Here is a 13,890-nt window from a genome sequence, read left to right as displayed (position 1 = left end):
TCGGTTATCATAAAGCCCTAAACTCCCTGCCAGAAATGACGACACAGGGCCTATGAAAATATATTTAATTTCTGTTTCATGTATCCATCATTGACCAATATTTAGAATGGGAAGGAATGTAATTGGGCGAAGATGCGGGCGGATGCTTTGGCTTACTTTAAGTCCCTGGCATATGTACATACAATATGTAAATACATATGTACATGGTGAGTGCGCAATATTACTTAGTAGTAAGGAGACGCGGGACTTATGCAAATAACTGGCAATGAAGCAGCGCAACGAAAAACACAAAGAAAAGCACAAAAGGGCACGAAAACTACAAGAAATAAAAAATGCTAATTTAATGTTATTGGTGCTGTTTGCTTTGTCCTGTCTTTGTTCTGTCTCCGTGTCCCTTTTGACTTTGTCATGTCGCATTGGATTTTCCTGAGTATTTCATTTTTTATTCCATTCCTTCGGTGTCGTGGCAGCGCTTTTATCTCTTCCTGCTCTTCCTTTTCCGGCCTTTGACACAAACAGGAAATGATTTATGCAGACATCTTCGACGCAACTAATTTAAAACTTTTCGCGCCCCATCCAGCTCCCACACTCGAATATATTTATAGGAGTGTTTATTCCGAACTATGTATGTACTCAAGTACACACACAAACATAGTACATATGTATGTATATGTACATAATGCAGAATTGTTTTCTTCCAGTGGCTTATGCTTAGATCTTGGCTAGCAGGCCAGAAAAAGGGACATATGACTAGTCCTCCTTTGTGGGTGCCTACGGGAAATCTTCGCTGTTCGTATTTCCGCTTGGGGAACACCATTTTACTATTTGTTTTGGACTTGCCCACACTCACAAGCTCCTCGCACAGCCCACTTCCCTTTGATGTGCTTGACTGGGACTGTCTCTGACCTCAGGCAGTCATTAACTAATTGCAAATGAAGGAATTAATAAAAAATCAAAATCGCATTACATCACAACCACACACGCACTCGGTAAAAAAGGCAATCAATTTGATTGTATTTGATGGCGGCGGCCCTAGCTCCCATGCGGGGGCGGGGGGACTCCACCCAATTGAAGTCGCCCTCGGAAGCAAGACCATGAGCCATAAATCTTGAGCGCACTTGCGGCGCTCCGTGCCTCCGTGCCTCCAGCCCCGGATCGGCCGCCTGCTAATCCAGCTCCTCCCATTGCAATTCGCCTGAGTGTCCTGCCGGGCACCGAGTGTTCGGTCATAGCACAATGTCCAAAATGCACACTGCAAAAATACTCGTAATACAAAGGACCAAATTGAGAAAAAGAGGGATCCATCGTCGAGGGGCTACGGCTTTCGAATGCCCTACCTGGAGCTCTTCTTGGAAATAGCTTGAGACCAACCAACATTAAATAAAAACAACACTTTGTATTCTGCCGTACTCTTCCGATGCTTATCTGGATATTCAAAATAAGATACTGTGCGAGGATATGCTTAAACCGTTCAAGTCCCAGGATAGCTTCCATTTTTAAAGCACCTCAGCCCTCAGCCTCAGCCCTTCAAACCTCTCCTTTAGTTCGCAACAGAGAAGGAATATGAAAGGGAATAAAAATTACATCCGAAAGCAGAGTAAAATCCAACTTCTGATGCTTTACGGGTAGGTCTCCATCCGACTCCGCCACAGCCGTCCAGCCATGCGATGGCCATATTGCTTCGCCGGGGTTCGGATAGCCCGGGTGCATTAAAAATAAACGACTGTGGCCGGCGCTCAATTTGGAATGAAATTGGCGCAAATACCAAAAATGTATACAATGGGAATGCAGAAAAAAGGAATGTGAACAGTATTGAGAAGAAGAGCAACGAGGAGAGAAGTGAAGCTGAGAACCACAGAACCAGAGCACAAATTGATAAGTTGGGTGGGTTTGAGCAATGGGTTTATCGGAGCACGTATAACCGTGAGTGTGTTTGGGGTATTCTCACTTATAGCAGGCCATCGGGAGGGATCATTATGAGGCAAATAATGTTTGTACCAAATGTACTCCCAACACTAGCTTGGTGGGTTTCGCCGACGACGTCGCGACAGTGGCAGTACCGAAGGAACTCGCCGCCATGGAGGACGGGAAGCTTCTGACGAATGTCGTGACGTCGCAGATACTATACGCCGCGCCAGTGTGTGAAGAGCTACATGGAAGGAGTGGAGGCAACATATAGACTGTGCGCCATCAGGATCGCGTCGCTAGTCCTCGACGGGCTAGATCCGCTCAGGGAGCTAATAAGGGAAAGGAAGGAGGATCACACCAAAGCCGAGTTAAAGGACGCCGCCCATGTGTTCACTAGATATATTTACACCTTTTTGGTTTTGGCCAGTGTCAAGTACTCTGTGTGTTTTATGACATTCTAGTACACTTCGGATTTTTGATAAATAATGGGTAAGCACATAGACTGTTCTTAAATGCCGGCATATCCACTATGTGTGCGGGATCATCGCCATTTCCCATAAGCTCTATCTCGATCTTATTGCCCGTCTGTTCAAACAACAGCTGTTCATCGGAAATATTACGCTGCACTTCTTCCAGTAAGTTCGCCAAGAATCCTCTTTGTCTACCAAATCCTTTTTCTGAGCTCTGCCCCACAGCCACCGCACCCGAGATGGACAGCGTTCGAGACCGAGATGGTAGCCTCTTCCGACCAACCACTTGAACTGAAAGCTTTCGAAATTTATTGTTTTCATAGTCCAACCATAAGTCCAGAACGTGCTGCTTTGTGAGACTATTCTACGTTTGTATTTGCTCTTCCTTGCGATTAAAGAAGTACTCAGTGGCTACGATCTCACTCCGATTCCGCATTACTTCTTCGTTCAGGCTAGTGTCGCCCAGCCTCTTGCCACTGGTACGGGAGACCTGAATGCCTCGATACGTCGGTCAACATGGACAGCCGAATGCTAACGGTACTACGGGTCAAAAGCTGATAAGAAAAAGACGCACAAGAGATACAACTAGCATACTCCAATAGTCAATGTCGTTGTAAAATAATATGTTGGTATCGTAAACCATTCTTGCACAAATATCAGCTTTACTGGGGTTTTGTGCCGTTTGTGGCCAGCTTTCCGATAAGGCAATCAATTTACTCTGTGTCTCATCGCGCTGCCTTTTCTTTGGCACCAATCAGCGAATGGCGATTGGGCAAATAAGAAAACCTCCTCCGGCAGTACAATGTGCAACTTGCAGGCTGATAGCAAAGCTGGTTTGATCCCAATGGATTTATTTGAGCCAACATTCCTATCCAGCTGGAACCCACGGCTCAATCTCAGCCAGTTAATTTGACCAGGAACAGCCCCAAAACTTGAGCTGCGTAAAATATGGCCATCCTTTGCCTGCCCAACTCTTTCCATCTCCCTTGCATTGCGAGTTAATAGACTTTTCCCTTTTTTAATGCAAATTGGCGAGTGCTGGCTGGCATGGCAGTTGGAAGCTCGTTCGAAATCAAAGAGCGAAATGCACAAGAATTTACAGCGAAATTTAATTACTCGCAGCAGCCGGACGCATAGAACTCGAACTCAAACTCAAACTAAGACTCTGACTGAAGCCCAAAGGACGGAAATCTGCATAGCGGCAAAGATGCGCCAGTAGCGGAGCGGAGCTGAGCGGAGCGGAGCAGACCTGGAGCCGGCACGTCCTTGCGAAGTCACTCCGGTTCATTTGTTTATGCATATTTTACGGCGCAAGACTGCACATTAACAGCTTCCCGCGAAGGGGGGCGGCGGAGGCAGCTCAAGACGCAGGACATCCCGTAGTCGTAACCATTGTCGCTGCCTCTGTTGTTTCTGTTGCTATTGTGGCCCGAGCAAACAGACAGCTCGGCCCTCTCCATGCAATGCCTTAATGACCGTTCGACACCAGCTTCCCGATGCACAGTGGGACCTCGGGCCAGAAACCGAAACAAAAGTAAAGAGTCGAGTCAAGTGAATAGACTCGAAGGATCCGATGGAAAATCTTTACAAAAAAATATAGATGAGAGGTGGATCCCACTATACTTTAGATTATATTCTTATGCAGTGAAACAGAGGCATTTTTAAATACCCTACATTGCAGTGTGCGCTTCCAAGCCATGCCTTTTCACCCCATACTTGAACCCTGGTTGGATGGGAATTTCGTTTGCATATTCATTGGTCAGCCTTCCACGGTTCAAACATCCTGCGCTGGAGGGAGGGCCTGGGAGTGGGGCATCGTTCATACACTTGCTTTGAGCATAAATATTTTAAGTACTTTAAACAATTCATTAATTTACATTTAGCTTTTTGCCTCGATGTTTTTCGAGAGCTGCGCGTAGCTTGGTGCCCTGCTGGAAGAGTCTCGGGAGCTGGAGACAAAGGCGGAAGGGACCCTGGGAAAATGGGATCGTAATGCGCGAGTGTCCGATACAAAGTTTAGGGGAGTCCCCCTAAGTAGTCGTAAGTACATTCGCCAGAAGCAATCCGCAGTTCCTTAATGAACCAAAATAAGCAAAAACAATATGTGGGCGACTTGGGCCAAAAGCCGCAGGCATTCCAGAGCTTATTTAGAGTAATTTGTATGCCAATCAGCGTACTCGTGTCTTTCTCTGTCCCATATCCATATGCATGAACTAATGGCCACAGTCTCGATCCAAAAAGCCGAAATGTTCAATCGATTTCTAGAGCAATTTCAATTTTGAATCTGATTTGGTCTCGGCCTGAGAGTGGGCACTAATTTCGTTGTCCGTAGGTGTTTGCAAATTAAGCACTAAACACATACATATGTACATATGTATGTACATGTGTACAGAATGAACATGAAATCGAAAAACTAGTGGTCTTCAGCTGGAGATGAACTCTTAAACACTGGCCGGTAATTGCCAAGAGCAACAATACTGCCAGGACTGCCCCACTCCTCTCTCGATGTGCAATTTTCCCATTGAAGCCATCAGTGCTGATTTTCTGAACAACCCTCCTCTGCTGCCGCTACTAATTGCAACAACAATTCCAATGAACTAAACTGAATCTGAAAGCAGAACTAGAACCAGAAAGGAAGATAGACTACAACTAGGCCACAAGTCGAACGTAATGCTCGTGTCTGGGAGGGGGCGGAAATGGCGAAAAGCGAGGATCTGGGGGGATAACCAGATGGGCGCATTTCACAAATTATAATCGTCATTTGTCAGAGATGCACTGCACTCGGACGAGACCCGCAGTCGGAGCTCGGGCTAGTAGCGGACTGGGACTGGGACTCGGACTCGGGCTCGGGCTTGGACAGTCCTTCACCCAGATTCCAGCGCCTGGAGTGGGAGACCCAAAGGGTGGGGCATTTTCCTTCAGATTTTTATTGACACATTGAAATGACAGGGGACAAGGCTGAGCTGGGCTGGGCTGCACAAGAGGATGGCAAAATACTCAATAAAGTAAATTATCAATGCACTTGGGCGGACGGCATTAGAACAATTAGCAGTTAATGGACGTTGATAAAAGACATATTATTTCTTTTAAATCTTTATATTCACAAACACATAACTAATTATAATCTATGTCCATTTAAAATGGATTTCTGGTGGCCGTGTCAGGCCCTACGCCTGCAACGTACCCCGAAGAGCTCCAAGCCAGGACGACACCTCTGCATGGTGTCGAACAGCATTGGTCCGAAGGCGTCGCGCATGGTCACACTGAGATCTTCAATGTGGCCGATGTCACAGCTGGCCATGAGCGGGCCCTTGGCGAGCAGACCCGCACAGGGTGTTCCGTAAACCAGCTGCTGGTCAAATATAGACACTGCCACACAGAGACGCACCTGCTGCAGCTGCAGGAGCCAGGGAATCACCAATTGCCAGTTGGCCTGAGTCCACTCCAAGTCGTCTTCGGCGCTGGCCATCAGAAGTTCGTTGCCGGCCATGAGATCGGAGTCCGGAACGGGGACGAGCTGCTGCAGAGAGCTATGAAAGCAAAAACTGTACAGGACGAACAGCTGGAAGCGTAGGTGACTCATGGTCAGATAAATGTTCCTATAACTCCCCATGGAATGGTTTTACTTCGTTCTCGATCGACTGTTTGGGACGGCTTCTGCCAGCCAAATGCTAATCCGTATAAACTGCCGAACCTCAGCGACTCATACGTGATATTCGAGTGTCTGGAGAGAAGCAGGTTCGCACTATGCGGACGTATCAGTCGGCACGAAACGAAACGGATCCGTTGACTCTGGAAGAAGATTCGCGGAAGGTCTGGAGCTCAGAATCACACTATCCAGCCATGGGAATCTTTGTTGACATTTTCCGCAACTACTGTCGAACCTTGGCTGCTTTTACCCATTTCACAATTTGCGTTGCAGCTACTTCGAAATGTTTGTTATTTAATTCAGTTTCAACTTCGGGCAAGCTTCCTACGTGACTTTCGGTTGCTTTTGAGTGCAGCACGTGGCAGCCACAGCGGCTGCCTGTGATTCATCTCTCTCTCCATGGGTATACCCTTTCAGAGGGAATTACTGCTTTTATCAGATCGTTGTAGCGCATATAAGGAACCCTATTTATTCCTTATCTCACGAGTCGGTATCTGTCGCCCATTCCCCGGCGATTTCATTTATTCAAAATAATTGTTGATCTTTATTTTTCTTCTCTAAGTACTTACTTGAGTGCAGGAGTACACTAATGTCCATTCATGGCAGTCGAAATGCAAGTGTATAGAATTTTCGATGACTCTTTTTCTGTGATATCGCCAACTGCAAATGACGTCAATGTTTGACGGAAAATATAAAAGCTAATTAAAATATTTATAATTCCGCTGGCGTTAATAAATGGTCACTTAGCAAACCAACATTTTCTTAAGACTTAAAAGAAGTTCAGTTCCTAGACTGAAAACTGAAGTACGTCAAAACTTACAAAAGTAATAGTATTGAGTCCCCTGGCTTAAAACATTCTTCATTGGTCAAAACTTTTGAGTTAGATTTGGTATGTTTTTTAAATTGGTTAATAAGGAATAATTTTTATTCTGTCCCATTCTAAATATGCCTCTTCGAAAGCTAGGTAATTGGTCATAATTGAGGTGTCCCAAGCACAGCGACACACAAAATACCATAGTGCTGTGACACACTTCAGAAAAGCAGAAAAACATTTGCACAGATACTGCCCGAATTGTTCCATAAATCCCTGCCAAAAATTTAAACCAATAAATGTGCTCGATGGCCCTTCAAAAGATGAGTGGGGGGCGCGCGGAGCTCACGCAGTACCGAATTAATGGGATGTGGGATAGGGATGCGGATATGCCGTAGACCAACAGCTGTCGCCTGTGCACAGTATTACGGAAAAACAGCCGAAATGGAAAAGGGACCAAACGTCAAACGTGCCACGCAAAAAGCCAAGCGAACATAGAAATTATAATTTTTTAATAATAAAACATACACAACGAAGGCGGAAAATATTGGTAGTACGTTCCGGTCGAGGAGTGGGTTTCGGCGAATGAAAAAGAAATGGGCCGCCCACTACCACCGCAAAAGGAGAGGAAAAATGGCGCAGAGGCCTCTGCCTGGTCTATGTGGGTCCGGAAACAAATTACAGCAAACAATTTAAAAAATGTTTGCAAACAAATAGGAGCCAGGAGCAGCAACAAAAGTGTGGCAAGAGGAAGGGGATGACGGAAATGTTATCTAGGCAACAAGACAACGGCCCTAAAACCGGATGTACAGTGGAAGGGACTCCTACTATAACTCCTAAAGTAGTCCAGAAATAATGGGAAAAATATTATGTTTTCATCATAGCCGGAGTAAGGGAACTGTATGCCTGTTTCAGCTCTAAGCATCGAATCCTCTACGAGGGAGTACCACTGTAGCACAGACGGGCTGGGCCAAACAACAGTCAGCCAAGATAAAAGCCCTTGCTCTGCCTACACTGCGTCCGCCCCATTGTTCCCTGGGAGTCCACTCCCTTCCAGATATGCTCCTCCTGCTCTAACCTTTTCGTTTCACTTAGTTAAGCAAAAAACAAAATTTTTATTAGCCAAATGCATAAATGAATAGAAAATAGTTAAACAAAAAGCGAATGCATGGCAGGACGAAGTTCAGCAGAGGACGGAGGGCAGAGGGCCACCGAGACCAGGTGCCTTGTGGTCCGGACATTTTGCTGCTCCGTTTGCTATTTTTGGACTCCAAGGAAAATCTGTTGGTCTCAGCAGAAAAGCCCCCTTGGTCGCTTCCTGTTGTTTCCCAATATTGTTAATATTGTTTTGCAAAATATGAAAAAATTATTTAGCATTTAATAGAACTAATAGCCGATATAGAAGTATGCATCAAGTGCGGCCAAGCTTGGGAAGCAAACTTTTTGCGGTTGAAAAAACTCATCCCATTTTTAAAAGCTTTGCAATGTTTCGGGCATTAGGAAGTTTCACAGCAAATGGAGTCTCCTCCCCACCGCCCCACCGCCCCACCAACGCAAGGCACAAACTTTTTGCTACATATCAATTAACAAATAATATACAAGTTGACAAACAGAAAGCCCTGAAGGCAAAACTATCTAAAAACTTGCACATGGAAACTTGTTTCGCCAAGCAAATCAGAAAGCCATCATCCAGGGTCCGGGCGTAGAGCGTCAGCGAGCCCCCATTTGCATTTCAGGCCAATGAAGAAGTGGAAGAGGTCCTGGTCCTGTCTACTCGTAGATGTGGATGTACATGAGGATGTGGATGGGAATGGGATCCAAGCAAATTCCTGCCTCGCCCACTTTAAAAGTAATTTATCTTTTTTGCGCCTCGTCCATTGGGTACATACATACACACATACATACATGCATGTGCAACATGCAATTTGCATAAAACTTGCTGCTGCATGCTGCCTTGGACCCTTCGGCATTAAATCCACTTTGTTGCCAGGCCTTCGCCAAGCCTTCCCAGCTGCTATGTCGTCGCCGATCCTCTTGTTAATTGCGACACTTCCTGGCGAATAGGTTTTCAATAAGGATGCTCCACAGCCACCCGTACATATAATTCTTTTGTTTCAATCACTCCCCTAATGACTTTTCGTTGTTGGAGTATGGGGCTAGTACGAGGCACAAATTTGTGTCAACTACCACCGAAAGCGGGTCCTCCAAAGCGTACCAGTGGAAAAGATGGTGTAAATATGTTAAGCACCATCTGGTCCTTTATCCAGCTTATCCATACTTATCAGGAGCACGGTAGGGCGACAGTTCATGAGGGGAGAGGCGAGATAACTGTGGATTTATTGGTTTATTGATCCAGCTCAATTAATTATGAGTCCTGTGCTGTTTTTCTGTATGGAAAAACTGGATTCTTTGCCTAAGTTCTGCACCCCCTTCGAGGTACTGCAACTTTAAAAGGATGGCATTAATCATATGCACTTTGAGAAATGAAAATATTCAAATAAACAAAGACGTGTTGTGTGGCGTTTGGTGCACCAACATTCCCCACAAGAAACACCTCCCATTTAAATGTTTGTCCTTTCTAATAACGCAAAGTGCTTTTGTTCTATTTTCTAGAACACACTTGATTTTAAACAATTTTGCTGCTACTCGCCTCGACCGGAACATGAAAAGCGGACCCCGAGAAAGCACTCACACATACATATGTATGTACATATGTATGTACACATGTATGTATGTATGTACATATGGTTCATATTTGCGGCATTTTGTTGAGAACAGAAAGCCCAAACAAACAAAATTACGAAATGAGAGTTTGCACAAAAAGGGAAATAATAAACCGCCTAAAAGGCGCCATTGGCTGACAGCGGAGAAGGGGAATTCATCCGTTAATTATTTAAGGCTCGCGCGGCTGCGACTCTCTCCTGCGCCTGGGCTCCGTCTGCATATTTGTCCGCGTTCGTTGAACGTATTTTCAATTAACGGAACAACACTTGGATGGTAGCCCTCATCCTGCCCCTGGCCCCACCCCTGTTGCGAACAGAACTTTGATTTGTTTAATTAAATTACACTCAGACAGAGGCCTTCAATCATTCACAGTTTTCCAATCACTCATTGGCTCAATCCCAATCCCCAGCCCAACTTCAGCCATAGTCAATACTCGTAGTGCGCGCCTGGGAGTGAGTGTCTATGAATGAGTACGTACATGAATGAGTGGGTGTCCGTGTTTGTGATTTAGAAGCAAACACTCGTCTGGCCACCCATAGTTTGAATAAGCACTATAGCTTGTTCCAGTACATCTTGTACAACGGCAATGCAGGCCGTGTGCCCGTGTGCTCTACGCTGTGTGTTTTTTGCGCCCAGTACCCGCTTTTCTGGGGTCCAATGAATTGGGGCTGAATAGTTAATTAGCGTGAATCAATGAAGGATAAGCTTGGGGCGAACAATGCGACAATCAGGAGCGAAAACCTATGGCAAAAGCACACCACCCCGCCTGTCTCTCGCCCCATCTTTGAACACATGTACAAGAAAATAAATACATATGTTTATTTATTATATTTCATACTAGGTGGCGAGCCCTCGATTTATCAAGAATTTACGTGCATAAACTGTTTGGCGACATGGTCAGATATGTTAACAGCATGTTAACCGCTCGCTGTTAACACTCGCTGGTGCGACTCTCTGAGAACGCTGGGAGATCGCGTGTGCGCGTTGCTGAGAGGCGCCGTTATTCGTTATAATTGCATCACATTCGTTTTCAGTAGGATACTTCTCGGAGCCCATAAATATCATATGCTTCAGAAAATGTGCTATTAACTAAAGGATCCCACGTTCACAAGCACCGCACAGGCAGCTAGTTTTCCATTAAACTTATCCATCGATGGATTGCACCTCTCACTACCACTGTCCCCCACTGTGGGCATGATGGCGCACATCCTGTGTGTGTTCTGTATTATTCGTATGATCTGATATCAGCATGGCACGCAATCCTTTCGATAGAGTTTCCTGTCGCCATCGGATTTATCCGGTGGCTCATGATATTGGACATTTATCTTAAGAATTTAAAGGAGAACATTCTGACTTAACATACCCTCCGTACCATAACACAATAAATTTACCCTTTGAAAGCGCATAACCTGTCGAACGAGAGATCGAAGCTCATGTGCTCTCTTGTGGCTTTCCAACAAAAATTCAAGAAATCTCGTACCGAAAATGTGTTTGGTCGTTACTCATGTAACTATTTATATTATCTTTGGCTAGAGGTTAGATTGGTGCAGCACGGGCTTTAGGGTATGAGTTATACCTTGCTTCTACCATATTATATCTACTATAATTCCATTCGACTTCTTAAATTACTCGCGTAATCGCATGGAAAATCCTTCGCTAGTGCGTGGTTAAACTTTGGAATGAAGCCATATTAGCAGGAAAATATAATTAGCCTACAATTATTTAAAAAAATTAACGAACAAGCTTTCAAAGAAATCTCGTTGCGTTAAAATTTTCGTGGGGCAACTTGTGCGGTCTCATGGGTGTTTCTATTTCCAATTGAGTTTTCATCAAAGACTCTCCCGATGAAAAGTAAGAAAATGGAGGGACCGTGAGAATACAGGAGCCAAAGACAGACACAAAATGCACCGTGACCTTGTGTAAAATGGGTGGGTAATAAATAGTTTGCAGAGACTGCCTGCCACTAACATGTGCTCCGAAAATTGCACCAGACCGAGGGGTGGTAAATAATAGTCAGCACAATTTTTAAAATTGCAAAAAATTGACAGGTTCCTTTTGCAATTTTGTGGCTTGGCCTTGCAAAAAAGGGAAAGAAAGATAACTGGAGAATGACATTTTAAGAGGAGTCTGAAGAACTTAAACACTTTTAGTTCATTTTGAGTCAGCTACCATTAATGTTTCAAATCATACGATACGCCAACTTTAGTTAGATCAAGATAACATTCATAAAACTGATTTATCAAACGCTTATTCCGAACCTTTCAGACAATTCACATTTTAACAGTTTAGATCAACGCTTCAAGGGCCCATTTACACACCACAACTGACTAAAAAATGGGCGAAACTTAAGCGAACAAAAACTATTCACAGCTTATCGGCAAACAATAGACCATTGAATAAAAATAAAAAGCAAATAGCCATAAATATTTTGTCTCTACCCCAGTGCTCTCCCCGTTTTTCAACAATTTTTTTATTAGATTTTCACCGCTTTGCACATGGCGGAAAAATATTTAAGCCATTCGACACGAAAACAAAAACGGGTAACAAAAAATGAGAAAAGAGAATCATTTATGCCGCTTTAAAACCCGCAAACGACAGTCGGAAAGCCAGGGGCCGGCTTTCTGGCCTGTCCACAGGGTTCTACAAAGGATATTCCATGAGCGACAGGAATGGCAATACGATACATAACGTAATATCGGTAACGTGTAGACTTTTACGACATAGAAAAACGCGCAAGGCGCGAAGCTTTACGATGCCCGCATCATTTGATTTTATTGCCAAGTGTCGGGAAAAAGGAGAGAACCAATAGCTGAAGAGGTGGAGGCATGAACAGGGGCAGACAGAGACACAGATATACATAGGAGAGTGGGGTCACCGTTCCCTGTAAGGGAAGGCGTCCTTGAGCCAGTTGTTTCTGATTAATGCCATCCGACCTGAAGGATGCAACGGAGCTCGGCACGAAATGCAAATCACCCGGCGGAATAATCAAATCGAGAACGAAACCGGGCAAAGCGCCATCAAAGTTGACGACGAACGGAAGCTGCAGCACAGAGGGAACACACAATGGCAGAGCCCGAGGGCAAAGGACGAAGACGAAGACGATGACGCTGACGTGGTTTGTATGGAAGCGTGCAGTATTTCAGGTGTTCGGATGGGCAGGTGCATTGGGGCGTGGCAAGGCCAGTAAAATCAATTAATTTAAAACATTTTCTATGCATTCGTTGACATTCGCACTGGCAGGCCCGGCGGCTTGTTGCAGAATCGTAGAATTGAAATTCACAAATATTTGCATGATTTGCTTGTCTCCTTTTCCCTGATATTTCACATCCATTGGCATTTTCTATTTACTGGCCGAGTCCAGGACTGTCTCATGGTTTGACAGTTTATTTCGTGGGATTTTCCCAGTGAACGAAAAGTTTGCAAAATTGTTGCATACTCGTACTTTCTGGCGTGTGAGACACTGCCAAAGATGGTCGGAAATAAATTTAAAATCTCCGGGAAAACTGCATTGTCGGTCGCTTGGTAGATACATATTTACACCTTTTTGATGAAGCAGTGTCAAGTACTCTGTGTGTCTTACGACATTCTAGTACACTTCTTATTTTTGATAAATAATGGGTAAGCACATAGACTGTTTTTAAATGCCGTCTTATCCACTATGTGTGCGGGATCATCGCCATTTCCCATAAGCTCTATCTCGATCTTATTGCCCGTCTGTACAAGCAGCTGTTCATCGGAAATATTACGCTGCACTTCTTCCAGTAAGTTCGCCGAGGATCCTCTTTGTCTACCGAGCTCACTCTGGCCCACAGCCACAGCACCCAAGATGGACAGCGTTCGAGACCGAGATGGTAGCCTCTTCCGACCAACCACTTGAACTGAAAGCTTTCGAAATTTATTGTTTTCATAGTCCAACCATAAGTCCAGAACGTGCTGCTTTGTGAGACTATTCTACGTTTGTATTTGCTCTTCCTTGCGATTAAAGAAGTACTCCGCATTAATTCTTCGTCCAAGCTGGTGTCGCGTAGTCGATGCGTTGTTGTAGGCTCAGACTGTAGCCCATTTGTTCTTGAGTGCGCAGCTGGTTGAAAAAGGGTTCTTCCACAATCAACTCTACCGGATCCATCAGTCACTCCACTGAGATCACCTGGTCCAATTTGCTAGTAGTTTGTTACAATCGTATTCGTATCCTTGTGGTATCTGCACTAAGCTATCGTCCAGTGAGGATGGATTATCTGATTTTTGGCTATTGTAAGTGGAAAGGACTTGTTGCATTGTCTCACGCGCTTTTTCTTGAGTAAAGCTTCCCTGTATGAGTCCTTCGACGT

The 13,890-nt window shown here is 44.7% G+C and overlaps 1 protein-coding gene and 1 long non-coding RNA gene across 2 annotated transcripts; one reads left to right on the top strand and one right to left on the bottom strand.

Annotated features, from left to right (window-relative positions):
• Window positions 1–2,380: 2,380 nt before the first annotated feature.
• Window positions 2,381–6,549, bottom strand: LOC108163216. The gene has a single exon (XM_017298371.2). The coding sequence runs from the start codon at window positions 5,989–5,991 to the stop codon at window positions 5,539–5,541; it is 453 nt and encodes a 150-aa protein (XP_017153860.2). The 5' UTR covers window positions 5,992–6,549; the 3' UTR covers window positions 2,381–5,538.
• A 6,567-nt stretch (window positions 6,550–13,116) lies between these two features.
• Window positions 13,117–13,563, top strand: LOC117188568. The gene is made up of 2 exons (XR_004472663.1): window positions 13,117–13,323; window positions 13,381–13,563. It is a non-coding gene; the product is annotated as an uncharacterized LOC117188568 (long non-coding RNA).
• Window positions 13,564–13,890: the final 327 nt, after the last annotated feature.

This window comes from Drosophila miranda, chromosome 4, assembly GCF_003369915.1.
Source record: "Drosophila miranda strain MSH22 chromosome 4, D.miranda_PacBio2.1, whole genome shotgun sequence".
Classification (NCBI taxonomy): domain Eukaryota; kingdom Metazoa; phylum Arthropoda; class Insecta; order Diptera; family Drosophilidae; genus Drosophila; species Drosophila miranda.
Note: the sequence above shows the minus strand (reverse complement) of the source record. Positions and strands in the feature narration are given on the sequence as shown.